Source organism: Panthera tigris, chromosome B2 (assembly GCF_018350195.1).
Source record: "Panthera tigris isolate Pti1 chromosome B2, P.tigris_Pti1_mat1.1, whole genome shotgun sequence".
Lineage (NCBI taxonomy): Eukaryota > Metazoa > Chordata > Mammalia > Carnivora > Felidae > Panthera > Panthera tigris.
In genome coordinates this window covers 136,319,154-136,336,667 of record NC_056664.1, presented here as the reverse complement: position 1 = coordinate 136,336,667, position 17,514 = coordinate 136,319,154, and the positions used below count along the sequence as shown (strand labels likewise).

The window sequence follows — 17,514 nt, the reverse complement described above, 5'->3', positions numbered from 1 at the left end:
TGTGGCTGCTAACTTCTTCAACCGTCTTTCCATCAACGGTGTTAAAAGATAATATAGAAACACTTTCATAATTGCATTTTATCTCCGTCTGTTTCCTTATACATCCTTTAGTGGGACCATTAATTGAACTAAGATTAGGACAAAAAGAAGCAAAGAGGAAAAGGAAAATGCAATAATTCCCCCTCTAAAATAATTCTTTAAATTTTTTAAATGTTTGTTTACTTTTGACAGAGAGAGAGAGAGAGAGAGAGAGAGAGAGAGAGAGAGAGAGCATGAGCGGGCGAGGGCAGAGAGAGAGGGAGACACAGAATCCAAAGCAGGCTCCAGGCTCCAGGCTCTGAGCTGTCAGCACAGAGCCCAATGTGGGGCTCGAACTCACAAACTGTGAGATCATGACTTAACCTGAAGTCAGACACTTAACCAACTGAGCCACTCAGGCTCCCCTAAAATAATTCTTTAGTTGTTTTCTAAAACTACTTTAATTTGATAATCCTAAGCATTTGTTATTTCCAAATATGTAACTAAAAGATTACAAAGGAAAATTGTCATTTCAAAATGAGTAGCCCTTTTAGAACTCCTGGGTGGCTCAGTGGGTTGAGCATGTGACTTCGGCTCAGGTCATGATCTCACAGTTGGTGAGTTCGAGCCCCGCATCGGGCTCTGTGCTGACAGCTCAGAGCCTGGAGCCTGCTTCGGATTCTGTGTCCCCCTTTCTCTCTGCCCCGCCCTTGCTTGTGCTCTGTCTCTCTCTTTCAAAAATGAATAAACATTAAAAAAAAAGAACATCCTTTGTTAATTCATTGGTAATAACATAGATATAGATCTAGCAACTTTTATGCAAGTGAATAAACATTTTGATAGTATTTGTCAAAGCTCCTTCTCTTAGGACTACACTCTATTTATTCATACATTTATTCATTAAATATTTTAACATGGTGTTTACCTACTCGGCAGTGTTCTAGGTACCAAGAATGTAGCAGTGAACAAAACTGAAGAAAAAAATCCTCCCATCATGGTGCTTATATCCTGATGCGGGAGATGGATAGTCAAGAAGACAAAGAGGCTGTTATGTTGAGAATAGAGTGAAGAGGGGCAAGGGTGCAAGGAAGGACGTACGTTAGGAGGCTGTCGAAGTCATCCAGGCAAGAGTCTGGTGGCTTGGACCAAAGTAATAAGCAGCGAAGGTGGTGAGAAGTGGTTGGATTCTGGATGAGCTTTGAAAAGAAAGCCACCAAGATTTGTTGATGGAGCAGAGATGGTGTCTGAGCAAAGGAGAAGGGTAAACGATGACCCCAACTCTGCACCGAATAAAACATATAACTTGGGGAGCATGATTCTTTTATGCTGTGTAGTGGAAAGAATTTGATTACACATGTAAATTGTTAAGGGCAGAGTTTTCCAAGCAGATTTAAAGTTGGGCTGAGAAGTAGTCATTGCCTTTGGGATACGTATTTGGAAATAAATTAAGTAATTAAGGAAGTGGAAATGATTAGAACTATCTGTCAGAGGAAACAAAACAGAATGGGAGCTGTCTTCTCACCTTTGACAAGCAGAGGTGGAAAATAATCACAATAGTGTTTTTATGAAGGCGATGAAAGAGGAACAGATTACACACACAAGTTTTAAGTTACTTCACCTTGTTTCTGGAGATGTTGGAAACATCTAATTCGATTTTCCGAATAAGATGGCAAAACTTGTAGACATTGAATTAATTTGACGTGGCTACTGCCAGCAGTTATAATCACGGTTTGACTGCTCTGGTCCAAAGATACGGTGGCAGTTTTAGACATTTTAGTGTGGTTGGGCTCTTAGCCAATCTTTAGGGAGGTAACTCACTCCACATCTGCCGGTCAACCCCTCTTCCCTTCCCACTCTCCTCTCTGTTCCTGTTGTTTAACTTGCTGCTCCCACCCATCAGATGACCATCAGAGAATGTGAACACTATAGACTGGTCCTGGGATGGGATTTTTCCCCATATACTGTCTTGCAGCCTGTGACATCGTTCCTTCCTGAAACGTATGTAAACCAGAGGTAGTGGTTTGTCTGGCTCTAGAAGTGACGGGTCATTCTCTATACAGAGATGTCAAGGGTGCACAGAGCACACCTTGCCAACCTCCCTTTGTCTTGAGACCTCTCTGCAGCCTGTGCAGAAGGCCATTTTCAGAGTATTTTAGGCCGTGATTATGTGTTCTTTTCAGCAAGCCTGACATAGCGCTCAGCAGTGTGTGTGTATCTCCATTGGAGTTGAGAGTAATCTGTGCCATGGGCTTTTACTTTAGGTCTTTTTTAGTTATTGGTATCGGTGGGTATCCAGCAATCACAAATTTTAATTTTTTTAAATGTTTATTTATTTGTGAGAGGGAGAGAGAGACCGTATGAGTGGAGGAGGGGCAGAGAGAGAGAGAGGGAGGCATAGAATCTGAAAAAGGCTCCAGGCTGTAAGCTGTCAGCACAGAACCCGACTCAGGTCTCGAACTCATGAACCGGGAGATCATGACCTGAGCCAAAGTTGGACGCTTAACCAACTGAGCCACCCAGGTGCCCCTCAAATTTTAAACCTTAGGATGTGTATTAGTACTTTAAAATAAAATGCTAGAGCTTTTGTGTGTGTCATAAAATGTTTTGAGAGCTCTTTCCCCAAGAGGAAAAGCGTTCAAAGAATGCCCAGTTGTTGTGAGATTAAAACTCATGATGGTAAATTAGGACACGGGTTGGTGCTGGCATGAAACAGGAGATTTTACCCTTTTATTTGCTCAAAGCTAAATCCTTCATGCCGTAAATCTCGTTGATCACTGTGTGATATTTGAGGCTAAGGCACTCTAAGATTCTAGCAGATTTGTAGATATCTGTTGATGAAATGATGATATGCTCGTAATGTTTTGAGGTAGATTTGTACTCTTCTCCATTTCTCAATGCAACCTAACACCCAATGCTGCTTTCACCTTATTTGACGTGCATATGATTGTACATATGATTGTGCATATGATTGCAAACTTAAAAGTGGTAAAAATATTTTTAGTGTGCTACCATTTTTGTTATTTTTGGATATAGGCATACAGTTGTCCATGTAAAGTGGCTCTATCTATCATCTATCTATCTATCTATCTATCTATCTATCTATCTATCATCTATCTATCATCTGTCTTTGTGTTTAATGGTTTATCAACAACATTCAGCTGTGTCTGCCTTCTTCATTTACCGATATCAATTGGTCAAAAGGTTACAAAACATTTTTTACATCAAATACAATTAGGTTCCCCTGAAAATGCACACTCTCAACAATAAAGCATAGATATATTTTCGGTCACTTATGTGGATCTTATCATGGAGTACAGTGGAAGGACACTGAACTGTAAATTGTTACAGTCAGAAAGTGTTTACAAAGTAATAGCAAAATAGACCCTCCTGTCAGTGTGCTTTATTTTGTTGCAAGTAAATGAACTTGATTTAAAATTATTTAACCAAGAAGTGAAATCGATTGAAAGGGTACATTCTGACCAGGCAGGAAAGGTTAGCTCAGCAGGCATGGGTTGCTCAAATTCTGTATATTCCAAATAAAGACCTGTCTTTGGGAATGGCCCTTGACCGGCTCTTGGGACATAAGCTCTGAGCACTTGGAATATTCTGCCGGAAAGGAGTGTTTTGTATGCCCAGACCTTAGGCCTGCTGTACACTTTGATGAGATCAATTTATCTTAACAATGTGTTTTATGGTGAACATGTACCTGTTTTTGCTGGGGAAACAGGGACAGGAGAAGGGCTGGATGGAATCTGAGTAGCTGAGGTCATTTATGAAAGCACTGTATGCCTAAGGGACAGGCGTCAAATAAAAACCTGAGCACTGGGGCTCGAGCATGCTTTTTTGTTTGGCAACACTTCACACATATCATCCCGTAGCATCCTGGGAAAAATTAGGCAACATCCCATAGCATCCTGGGAAAAATGAGGCCTGTTCCTATGTACTTACACTGTGAGAGAACAGGTCCCTCATCTCTGGAAAGTCCTGTATCTTTTCTCCTGGACTCTGCTTCATGAGCCTTGTCCATTTGCTGATATTATTGTGTCCATTCACTGTATTAAATTGTGTCCATTCACTGTAATAAATTGTAACCATGAATATAATAGCTCTTTTGAGTCCTGTGGGCCCTTCTAGTGAGTCATAGAGCTGAGGATGGTCTTGAGGAACTTGACACACTGACTGACCCAATCTTTAGAAAGACAGAGGCAAGTGTTTCTTGGGCCTCAGCAGCAGGACCCGATAACAGTTGTATTTAGGTCATTGCCCGGTGACAACTTAACTCCGGCCATCTTCTGGATCCAAGCAGAGAAGGTGATGGGTGCAGCTCAGGTCAGTCATGTAACAAAAGACAGAGCATTAGCACAAACATGACCATTAAGGGATACGGTATGAATTAGGCCAACTTACTGTCTATGCCAATATGTGTTTATATACATAATGCTTCTGTTATTACTTTTTAGTCTTTCTTATATCCATTCACATTTAAAAGTGGTTTTCTGCCGACTTCGGCTCAGGTCATGATCTCACGGTCCGTGAGTTCGAGCCCCGCATTGGGCTCTGTGCTGACAGCTCAGAGCCTGGAGCCCATTTCAGATTCTGTGTCTCCCTCTCTCTCTGCCCCTCCCCTGTTCATACTCTGTCTCTCTCTGTCTCAAAAATAAATAAACGTTAAAAAAAAGTTTTTTTAAAAATAAATAAAAGTGGTTTTCTGTTAATATTTTGCTTCTAGTAGAGTGGCAGGCACTTTGCTAATTAGTTAATATTTTTCATACTGATATTAAATAAAAATCACATTTATAGGTTTATGTTTCATTCAGGAAATAGTTAAGTGAATACCTGCATTTTTATGGTGAACTTCCTATCTAACAGGTGGCTGAAATATAATCATGTACTAGGGGTGTGATCTAGGCCCATGGTTGAACCTCTCAGATTCAGATTCCTTCTTTGAAAGAGGAGGTGATTTCCCATAGGTGGTGGTGATGAATATTTCATGAGATAACATGTATAAGCCCTCAGCATAGTGCTTGACATATGGAGATGTTCAACAGTATATTATTCCTTCTTTCCTACCTTCTCTCCCCCCTTCATTCATATTTAAACACCTACTGAATTAGAATGTATAATCTCTAAGCCACAGAATCGTAATATCTAGTAAATATTCATGTATGTAATCTACAGTGTGACTACTTTGTCATACTTTGTGCATCAACATTTTTCATTTCATATATAATTTTTAAATGTGATTTAAAAGATTTCTTAAATTTTTATTTCATGCCAAATAGTTATATGATACCTTTTTTTCATTAAAATTATTCTTTTATTCCTTTTCCTCCAAGTAATATCATTGTTTCTAGGGTCATAAAATACACATGTGGTATAGCAAGCATGGTCATCCTTTCATGAATAAAAATATGAAAATAGATGGTAGATAGGGCTTAAAAATGTGTTGATGCTTATAGACTAGTAAAGTGACACAAGATATTCACACACACACACACACACACACACACACACACACACACACAATGTTAGAGAATAGGATATTTTCCCCAGATAGAGAACTGGTCAGTAAAAATTATGTCAAGGAAACCTGTACTTTTACATTCCATAAAGATCAAGGATGAATTTGAATCTCATTACATGTCTTTAAAGGAGCTGCATAGCAAAATAAAGGAAGAGTAGAAGAAATAGAGAAAAAAGTTCTGTGAAGTCTGTTTCAGTAATGAGTTAACTACCAAGGGTATTAGCCAGGCACAGAGGCATGTGTATCTTCCCAGCGTTTCTAGGGACTTTTAGACCAGACAGTCCTCTTAGAGCTGGAAGTTAAGGTTTAAACCTAGTTTGAAGAGAGCTGATAGAAGGGAGAAACCACAGAAGTGAAGTACCTCTTTCTCGTTTTTGTTCTCTCCCATCTTTATCTTTCTCTCCCCTCGACACAGTTGGGAAGTTCCCTTCCTTGAACAACCTCAGATTCAGGATGAATATATTTTGGTTCCACTATAGAATATCTAAATGTGACGGACAAGGCCAAGGAGAATACAATTTTAAAAAATTCTGCCCCCCAATAAAAGCTTATTATGGTTTTACCTTAACCATAATTTAAAAATGATAATTGTGGTCTTGAAAAGTGCTTGATAGATTTCTGCCTGGTGCTTAAAACTGAAAATAAGTGGGCAATCAGAACAAAACTGCATCATATCGATTTTTCATTAAGTCAGGCTCCAGTAAGTTACCTTCATTTCCAACTCTTTCTTTTGGCGGCCAGTACCGTGACCTGAATGCTGCCAGAGTAATCAGACTGGTGCTATAACTATTTATACATGTGACAGGAGAAACATTTTAGCTGAAAGGTTTTTTTGTATTATTATTAAAACACTGTCACAGAAAATAACTGTGATTTAGTGACAATGGTAAATGACTCCATTAGTTGGTCAGTTGCTATATGTAAATAATTCTTTGTGCAAAATAGGATACGAAAACGTGTCCAATAATTGCTAGAACATTTTTATTCTGGTGTAATTTTTGATAAGTGTTTTTGTTGATTGTGCACAATATTTACGTTATATGCAATTGGATAGAACTTGTAGAAGTATAAAGATCATTCTCTAGTATTATTTTGCCAACTCTTTGCAGTAAGGCTGGCCAGAAGTTTATTTTTCTCCCTCTTTTACTAGTTGAGGCATTAAGTAAAAAATTGATTACATAATGCTTGGCCCTATAATCAGTGTGTTGAAAATATGATACCTGTGCATTACAAATTAAATTGATATAAAACATCTTTTTATTTTTTTAATTAAAACATTCTTAACATTGGGGAACCTGGGTGGCTCAGTCGGTTGAGCGTCCAACTTCGGCTCAGGTCATGATTTCATGGTTTGTGGGTTCGAGTCCCACATCAGGCTCTGTCCTGCCTGCTTGCTCAGAGCCTGGAGGCTGCTTCGGATTCTGTGTCTCCTTCTCTCTCTGCCCCTCCCCTGCTCACGCTCTGTCTCACTCTGTCTCTCAAAAATAAACAAATGTAAAAAAAATTAAAAAAAAATTATTAGCGTTTATTTTTGAGAGACACGTTGAGAGAGACAGCATGAGCAGGGGAATGGAAGACAGAGAGGGAGGGAGACATAGAATGTGAAGCAGGGCCAGGCTCTGAGCTGTCAGCACAGAGTCTGAGTGGAGCTCAAACCCACAGAATGAGATCATGACCTGAGCCAAAGTCGGACACTTAACCAACTGAGCCATCCAGGCGCCCCTGATATAAACATTTTTTAAACATTTTTATTTTAAGGAGAAATATTTTCTCCCAATTTCTATTTAGACTGTTAATAGCCACCAGACTACATCTCTTTATTTTGTGTAGGAAGACAATGGAGGAAAAATTTCCAGAACAACTCATATTTCCTATAAAAAGAGAAATTCTGCACGACGATCTTATTTATGGGTATCTCTAAGAATCCCAAAGATATTTGCAAACAAGCATCACATATCCCTGTTGAGTGTTACTCACGATTTACATGTTTACTGCTGACTAGTGCTAAGCACTTTGCCTGGTATTAGGTATACAAAGATACATCCAGCTTCTTCCTTATCTTCAAGAAGACCCACTGTCTGAGTTCCTGGGGACACAGATTTGTAAATAACTAACTGTAATGCAACACGATCATCCTAACCTAAACAATGTACTTGGGGCCAAAGAAGTACTTAATTCCCGTCGGAAGACTGAAAAAGATTAAGTATAAGTAAGTATGAAAATTGAGCAGGAATTTGCTAAATGGAGAAAGAGGAAATTGACAACATTCTGAGTATCTACTCTTGAAATAAAAACCATCTACCATTCTTTATCATGCACAGACTGGAAACTTCATTCATTCCTTCAACAAATATTTAACACGTGCCTACTGTGAACAAAACATGGAGACACAAGATACTTCTGTGTCTCTGTTGTGTTGCAGTCTGATTGCCTAGAAAGCGAAGAATATTTTCTTTACCCATTATATATGTACCACATTTTAAGAGCCATTAATATGGGCATAGGACCCACAAAGATATTTTTTTAGAAAAATACATTTATTCATTCATTTAGGCAGCCATTCAGCCAACAATACGAACATTGAGTGCCTGTCATGTACTCAACAATGTTCAGAAGAGAACATTTACCTGGAAGGAAGGCTTCAAGAGTCCTATCTACCTGGACAGAATTTTGTAAAGAACAGAGGAGACAGGATTGAGCTTGGCGAGTGGCCACAGTCAGAAAGAAAGGCGGGAGAGAAGGAAAAGAGGCTTGTGCACCAGGCAGGCTGATCAAGGAGGTTTGGGGAAGAAAGATCAAGGAGAGTTTGGTACCAGCAGTCGACGCAGAGAGGCCGATGGGCTGAGTTGTTCAGTGGTCACTGCTTACCTGAAGATTACATCCAGGAGCATGTGTACGAGCAACCAGATGGGAGAGGAAGCATGAGGGACACCAGTGGAGATGCAAGAAGAGAAACATGAGAGGCAGAAGTGGGGTCAAGAAAAAATGTCCTTCAAAGTGGCAGAGACGAGTTTGTGTGTAAAGGTAGAATGGATGGATGGATGCGATTTTTTTGTTTGTGTCAAATCTCTTGGAATTTTTATAATTTCAAGAAAATTCCCTGCTTTGTTTCATTTCCTTTATATATTTTCAGGATAACAATCTAAGAAAAACTTCATTTGCATTTGTTCACTGAATATATCACATATTTATTAACTTTCCCTCATTGTTACACTGTATTTACATGATTAGGATACAAATGCAGGTGCCTGGGTGGCTCAGTCAGTTAAGCATCCAACTTTGGCTCAGGTCATGATCTTGCGGTTCCTGGGTTCAAGCCCTGCGTCAGGCTCTATGCTGACAGCTCAGAGCCTGGAGCCTGCTTCAGATTCTGTGTCTCCCTCTCTCTGCCCCTCGCTCGTTCAAGCTCTCTCTCTCTATTAAAAATAAATAAGCATTTAAAAAATTTTAAAAAGGATACAAATGGACATTATGAATGATAAATAGGCCTTATTTAATGATATACATATATATATATATAGCTAATACAATAATTTTGATTCTTATCATACTGATTAGTTTTCAGTGTAGCTCACTTTATTCTGAATAATTTTATTTATATGCTTATAATATAAAATCATTATTACATTTTTCCTATATAAATTATAAGCAGTGTGAATAGTGGAATTTAAAGGAGAAAGCCTGAAAATGAAAACCTGTTATTTTTGAATGTGTATTTCACAGCATAAGAACAAAATGTTTTCAGCTGTTCATTTTATAAAGAGAGAAAATGCATTTAAAATTAGAATTGTGCCATTCAGAGACTGTAATTCATGCAGTCATAGGAGAAATAGGAATGCTCCATATCAGTGGGTAAAGAAAAAAAGTCTCATTTCAATAAAATGTTTGGTGATTAAATATCTGTAAATAGAACTTTTTCTTTTTTAGAAAGAAAGACAATTGAAAGTCAGGAATATGGCATTAGGCTTTTCACATGGTTCAGTGAGAAGCAGAAAGCTGTAGAGCTTGAACCCAGGTGATAAATGGAAAATTCTTATTCTGTAGAATTCTGGGGACACCTGACCTCCACTAGCATCAGCGCTTCTCTGCTTTTGTCTGAGCCAAGATAGACCTTAATTAAAAGTTTGACTGGGGCCCCTGGGTGGCTCAGTCGGTTAAGCTTTCGGCTCAGGTCATGATCTCACGGCTTGTGGGTTTGAGCCCCGCGTCAGGCTCTGTGCTGACAGCTCGGAGCCTGGAGCCTGCTTCGGATTCTGTGTCTCCCTCTCTCTCTGCCCCTCCCCCACTCATGCTCTGTCTCTCTCTCTCTCTTTCAAAAATAAATAAACATTAAAAAAATTTTTTTAAAGTTTGATGAACCCCAGTACATTGGGTATTTCAACGACCTTTATAAAAAATAAAAGACCCTCCATGAATTGAAAATGGGCTTTGACTTACTTTTCCAGCGGTGGTGGATCTGCACTGATCAGCCTATGATCTGTGCCCATGATCCTCTGGGTTCAGTGACGCATCGTGAGAGAAGCTGTGCTACATTTGTCAGGTGGAGACACAGAACATGGCCAGCTAACCCACTGGAGACTAAATCTGCAACTTTGCTTGTGCTCACGGTGCTCCAGCAGCTGGCCACTGACCTAAGGCTATTAGTGTGGCTAGAATGGGCCTCGGAAGTGTTGGGCTTGGGAAAGCCCGGGTTCCGTGCTCACCCACAGTGAAGTGTGGAGGTTGGTCCAGTGTCTCTGGCCATCTCCTCTTCCCTGCTTAGGCCCTGTGTTAATGTCTCGTTTATCTTTCATGTTGATAGTGACTTCTTTTCCTTTCCTTATTCCCTACCATTGGAGTCTTAAAAATTCCTTTCTAGAAAGAAGCTGGTAGGTATATGAAACTCCAAGCATGAAGTCTCCTCAGGTTTTCAGGGCAGATGGGTGGCCCCGTCCGTTAAGAGTGGGATTCTTCGGCTCAGGTCATGATCTCATGGCTGGTGAGATTGGTTGGTGAGATCGAGCTCCAAATGGGGCTCTGCTGCAAATGCGGAGCCTGCTTGGGATTCTCTCTCTCTCTCTCTCTCTCTCTCTCTGTCTCTGCCCTACCCCCCTCCCCCGTCTTTTATTCCTCTCAAAGTAAATAAACATTCAAAAAAGTCTCCTGAGGTTTTTGAGTATGTTTATTTCCAAAAGGTTGTTTTTCTCCTCATAATTGACCATTGCCACTCATATCCAAAACAAAGAATTTAGGGTATTTAGAAACTGTTCCTCCAGATTTCACCATAATGAGTAGCAAAGGTATGTCAGAGAGAGAAGATGCACTTTTTGCATTTATTCATTTTTTTATCTTCTAGCGGAAACCCCCACTGGTGGTAGATGATCTTTTTGAAGACATGAAAGATGGCGTTAAGCTGCTTGCTCTTCTGGAGGTCCTGTCCGGGCAGAAACTGGTAAGGATTTTTCCTGTGACCAGATTGTCAAACTGTTCCCTTTTGGGATTCGGAGGTTGTGGGGTTGGGAGTGTAAAAGGCGATGTCCATTAAAAGTGGGTAACACACTGGGAATACTAGTGTGTTAGTGTTCCACAACCCCCGAATATATCAGTCACTTCCGGGAGCAGGGAACACCTTTCCTTTCTAGTTCCCACACACACTTAGTGGATTTAAAACTCTATATGTAGTAGTAGCAACCTTAGAAGGAAGAGTAAAGAACTTCATCAGTAATCTATCATGCTTAACTACTGCATCTCATGCAATATCTATCCAGGAAAATTACTTGCAGATTAACATTGACCTCACTTCCAGAGTTTGCTTTCCGTTTGGAAAGGAATGTTGGTCCATAACTGTGTATTATTTATATACTTGTTTGTTGAAAATTAAGTTTGAGATCAGCATGACATTTTTCATACACTTGTGGACAGCCTCCATCATCAGTCATTTGTCACAGGAACGGCACCTTCAGAATCATTTGCTTTTTTCTTGGGCAGTGGAACCAGCAAAGTGAAAAACACATTGATAGTGAGCTACAGAATATACTTTTCTATGTTACTTAATAATAAAGTATAGACAGTCCCCAACTTACAGTGGTTTGACTTAACGACTTTTTGACTTTACAATGTTGTGAAAGTAATAGGCATTCACTAAAAACCATACTTGGAATTTTGAATTTGGATCTTTTCCTGCGCTAACAATGCACAGGATGATCCTCTTGTGATGCCGGGCAGGGGCAAGGAGGCACCACTCCCAGTGAGCCATGCGGTCATGAGGGTAAAGAACTGGTACACTTAACAACCGTTCTATACCCACATAGCCATTCTATTTTTCACTTTCAGTACAGTACTGAATAAATTACATGAAATATTAAACACTCCATTATAAGATTGGCTTTGAGTTAGAGAATTTTGCCCAACTGCAGGCTAATGTCAGTGATCTGAGCACGTTTAAGGTGAGCTAGGCCAAGCTGTGATGTTCAGTAGTGTAGGTGTATTAAATGCAATTTTGATTTGCAGTTTTTCCAACTTATAATGAGTTTATCGGGATATAACCCCATTGTTAGTCGAGAAAGATCTGCATTTTTTTTTCCTGGCTTACGTTTTGTTATATGAGAGTAGTAGAGAGGTAAGTAGTGTGTGCAAAGATAAACTACTTATAAATGATGTTTATCATAATCACGAAAAGACACTCAGGAAATTACCTTCAAAATATCATATGACGTGCTAGAACACAGTGGCCTAAATTGGGAGCACTTATTTGTTCTTTGTCTATTGCTTCTTGACAACAGCTACACAGCCACGAAACTTGGATAAGTGAGTTTTTAAATGTGTATTTGCCTAAACATAAATTTCCAGTTAATTTTGTGTGGAATGCTCAAAATAGGGTTGTTTGTTGAAAAACTACAAACTGATAATAATTTTGTGTAAATCATCTCTCTAACTTGATTCATATGGTAGCGGATGCTTCTGGTGCCCTTGTGCTATCTCAGCTCACCTCCAGCTTCAAATGACTTCACACAGTGGGGGACATTGCCTACACCCTCTAGTAGCATCTTGCCTCAAACACTGGTAGCTTGCCTCCAGGTCCCCACCCTCATAGCTTTGGCCAAAAGCACAAGTTGCTTAAAGCAGCCTTGAAGTGTAGAAGAGTTAATGGTCCCGAAGGTCCTTCAACCAATGGAGATGGGAGTCCATGGATAAATGCTGCAGTCTGGCATTGGGAAGGCAGACAATTCTGTGACATATTTACACCTGTCTCATGGAGTGCTTGAGTCCCCAGTAGGATTGAGGCCCAGTTGCTCACAGTGGAAACCCTCAATAGCATTTTTCTTCTTCCCTGTCTCACACTCCATGCACCCCCCTCACTCTTGCTACCTGGGATCACCTCCACAGTAAACTACATGCATCCAAGTCCTGTCTCAGGTTCTACTTTGGGGGAAATCAAACAAAACATATATGAAAAGCCAATTTGAAACATGCATGAGCTAAATAAACTAGATTAGCATTCAGATGTCAAGTCAAATCATTGACTTGAGATATATACTCCCTTGATTGCCAGATATAATTGGGCATCTTTTTATTTCCTCCTGAATTAAGCTGTTTACTAAAAGGTTAAAGGAATCTTCATTCCAATTCAGTTGGGTATTCAGGAGGTATATCATTCTGTGTCAATATAATTTTGCCAGTATACTTGGCCAACAGGGTACAGAAAGCTTGATGGGCATTTAATTGCCAAGCTAAATGACTCTAGAAAAAGTATATATTTTGACATAAGAGTCCTATTTCTGTTTAAGTACCCTACCATTCAGACATAAATTATAAGACCTTGAAGCTGGAAGAGATTTCAAAAAGAATCTCAGCTTTCTCACTTAGCAGAGAAGAACTGAGACATACAAGGTAGTTTCCAGTTTAACCTTTATTATTTACTTGTATTGAGCCCTCCAAGATTCTGAATTATGTAAAATGAAATTGCTCTTAGATTATAAATAATCCTTGGAAATGGTTATTTAAATTTTGTATATGTATACATTATAATTCAGGACCATGTTAAAATGAAAAGCATGAATTAAAAAGGAATGAGTATCCCAGGAATTCTTGTAGAGCTTTCAAAGGGAGAAAGTGGGTAAGAGCATTTCCATCAAGAGTTCTAACACTATTCAGAAATCCTAAAATATCTCATAGGTAGAACTCTGTTAACAACAGTGTGCTTTATGTCAGAGTTCACATAGCCTGGGACTCTGACTCTGACCATGATCATCAGGGAAATGTGGCCAAATGGCTTAGTATCCCTGCCTTGTCTGCATCTCAGGGTGAGGGTGGAATCTCAGTATCTAGTCTCCTTGAATAACCTATTATGACTCCCTTGAGAAAACTATGATTTTATTTAAGGACTTAGAGTATCTTTAACTTTTAAATTACTGTTCCTAGATTTCTCTACATTCTTTGATTATTTGTGGAACATTTTCTCTTTATTTATTTTTTTTTTAATTTTTTTTTTAATGTTTATTTTTGAGACAGAGAGAGACAGAGCATGAACGGGGGTGGGGCAGAGAGAGAGGGGGACACAGAATCGGAAGCAGGCTCCAGGCTCTGAGCCATCAGCCCAGAGCCTGACGCGGGGCTCGAACTCACGAACCGTGAGATCGTGACCTGAGCTGAAGTCGGACGCTCAACCGACTGAGCCACCCAGGCACCCCTGAACATTTTCTCTTTAAATGTATCCGTGACTATGTATCTGTAATCACACATAAATATAGGGACACTAAATTTAATTTCACACTTAGGATTATTTTTAAGAATGTGAGGAATTGCAATTGAAAAATTGGAAATAATAGAAGCAACATAAAGAGTTTAAGGACTGCCAAGAAACTTATTTCTTATCCATTTTGTTAACTCTGTTTTTTTAAATTCCTTAATACTTTGCATTCAGGAGAAGCCTAATAATTCACTTAAAAGTGCACAATAATAGAAAACAAAACACTAAGTCAAAACACACGCAACCCCATGCTCATTGCAGCATGATTTACAATAGCCAATATATGGAAATTACTTGAGTGTCTATCAATGGATGAATGGATAAAGAAGATGTGATATATATATATATATATATATATATATATATATATATACATATACACACACACACACACACATACACACACACACACACATACACACACACACACACATATGGAATGCTATGCAGCCATGAAAAATGAACTCTTGTCATTTGCAATGACATGGATAGACGTTAAGGATATTATACTAAATGAGATAAGACAGAAGAAGACAAATATTCTATGGTTTTATTTATTTGTAGATTCTAAAAGTAAAACAAATAACAAAACAAAACTCAGAGATACGAAGAACAGATTGGCAGTTGCCAGATGGGAGGGGAGTTGGAGTTGGCCAAATGGGTGAAGGGGATCAAGAGGTACAAACTTCTATTTATAGAATAAATAAGTCATGGAGGTGTACTGTACAGCATGGTGACTATAGTTGCTAATATTTTATTATATATTTAAAAGTTGCTAAGAGAGTAGATCTTGGAAGTTGTCATCATAAAAAAATTCAATGTATGGTAACTAGACTTATTGTGCTGGTCATTTTGCAAAGTATACAAATACTGAATCATTAATCTGTATACGTGAAGCTAATATAATGTCATATGTTATTATGCTTAAGTAAAGTATTTAAAAAGAAAATAGATCTGTAAAAAAAAAAAGTGTACAGTGGGCACTCTTAGGAAATCTGGAGCATCAAAGAGCCCTGAATGTTCACCGGGTGACTTTATTAGCCATAGATCATATATTTAGAATAGAACTCAAGTCTGCAACTGGGCTTGGCATTATCCACTGAATATCCATCCAGCTAACATTTCTGGAGTTCTGTTATGGATAAGACACTACCTTCTACCCTCTAAGGAAAACAAAGATGAATGAGACATGGCCAGTGCCTTTTATGAGTTCGAGGCCTACTATGATCATGATATTAGGGCAGATTAAATTGTGTAAAAATAGATGCCAACTGGAGAGGGACAATACAATAGATATTTATATCTTGCTCATTTTGCTAGGGGACATCCAACAAGAAAAGTAGACACATGGTGTTTGCTCCACCAGATATCAAGTCTTACAGTAAAGTTATATAACTTCAGATAGTGTGGTATTGATACAAGGATGGACATACTGACAAATGCAATAGAGTCCAGAAACAGACCAAGGCATTGCTGCATTGGATGATATTAAAATTAAAAATGTTTTAAATTAAAAACCTTTAAAGAAAGTGACAAAAGAAGTTAAAAATGGGTAGAATATATTCACAATACATGTAGTAAAAAGATTACGAAAGATTATGACAAGAATATATAAAGTACATCTTCAAAATAGAAACAGTACAAACTACAGGGAAACCTGAGTGAGAGATGTGAAAGGGCATTTTACAAAAGAAACATTGTCAAAGAACAGAGGAAGAGAAGTTCTATCATTGTTGATCAGGAGATGCAAATGAAGACCACAGTGAAAGACCATGTTACGTACATTTAACTGAAAGAATTTTTTTTTCAATATCTGTCAACATGAAGCGTTAGACAAGATATGCATCCATAGGATTATTCTTATTGTTGACAAGAATGGAAAGAAGCGCAAACGCTTTGGAAAAGTTTGGCCTTACTTCAGAAGTTCAAAGTCGCATGCCCTCTGACCCAGCAATTTCACTCTTAGGTTTACAACCAAGAAAAACTCTTTATACTTGTACCAAAGATAGGGTGTACAAAAATGATCTATCAGCACAGGTCACAATAGAAATACTCTGGAAATAACCAAGATTCACATCAAAAGGAGTGCAGAAAAGATGGCCAAGAGCTGTCAAAGTGAATGAAATACAGTGACAGCAACAACATGGATGAGTCTTAGCAATATAATGTTATGTGGGAAAGTGAGCCTCAAAAGATTAATATGATCCCTTTATATAAAGTTAAAAACTAAAATAGATAATTTTTTCATGAATGCATGTAAAGGAAATGAATCTATATAAGAAGGAAAACATTGAACTGGATTTTTTTTTTAATTTTTTTTAATGTTTATTTATTTTTGAGACAGAGAGAGACAGAGCATGAACGGGGGAGGGTCAGAGAGAGGGAGACACAGAATCTGAAACAGGCTCCAGGCTCTGAGCGGTCAGCACAGAGCCCGATGCGGGGCTCGAACTCACGGACCGCGAGATCGTGACCTGAGCCAAAGTCGGAGGCTTAACCGACTAAGCCACCCAGGCACCCCTGAACTGGATTTTATGATAGTTGTCTTGGGTATAGGAAGGCAGAAGGATAGAATGGATGGTGGTCGTATTAGGGGAATGGCTTTCATACTTCATTTCCAGGCCCTGGCTTTGTCTTAGCTGGTAGGCTAATAGGTGCTTTTTGCATTATAGAAGATAACTCATTAAATGACCAAGTGGGCCATGCATGGACCGTTATGCACGACAAGGGTTCCCAAATAAAGGATAAATAAAAAGTAAAAAAAAAAATTACATTTTCTATTTAAATATTTGTTTAAAATCATATCATAAAAACCATTATCGGGGCGCCTGGGTGGCTCAGTCGGTTGAGCATCCGACTTCGGCTCAGGTCATGACCTCGTGGTCTGTGAGTTTGAGCCCCGTGTCGGGCTCTGTGCTGATAGCTCAGAGCCTGGAGCCTGCTTTAGATTCTGTCTCTCTCTCTCTCTCTCTCTGCCTCTTCCCCACTCATGCTCTGTCTCTCTCTCTCTGTCAAAAATAAATAAAAATTAAAAAAAAATTTTTTTTAAAAACCATTACCTGATACACTATTAATTGGAATTTAAAAGATAGGCAGTTTAGCAATCCTAAAATTCATATGGAACCACAAAAGGCCCCAAATAGCCAAAGTAATTTTGAAGAAGAAGACCAAAGCAGGAGGCATCACAACCCCAGACTTTAGCCTCTACTACAAAGCTGTCATCATCAAGACAGCATGGTATTGG

At 38.9% G+C, this 17,514-nt stretch overlaps 1 protein-coding gene across 13 annotated transcripts in view; it reads left to right on the top strand.

The window, feature by feature from the left end:
- Nucleotides 1-17,514, top strand: part of SYNE1 (spectrin repeat containing nuclear envelope protein 1) — a 470,028-nt gene that overhangs the window by 92,557 nt on the left and 359,957 nt on the right. For all 13 annotated transcript variants that reach the window (XM_042987332.1, XM_042987340.1, XM_042987338.1 and 10 more), the window contains exon 4: nt 10,878-10,973. In XM_042987332.1, coding sequence (XP_042843266.1) covers nt 10,878-10,973 — 96 coding nt within the window. The remainder of the gene's footprint in view (nt 1-10,877; nt 10,974-17,514) is intronic.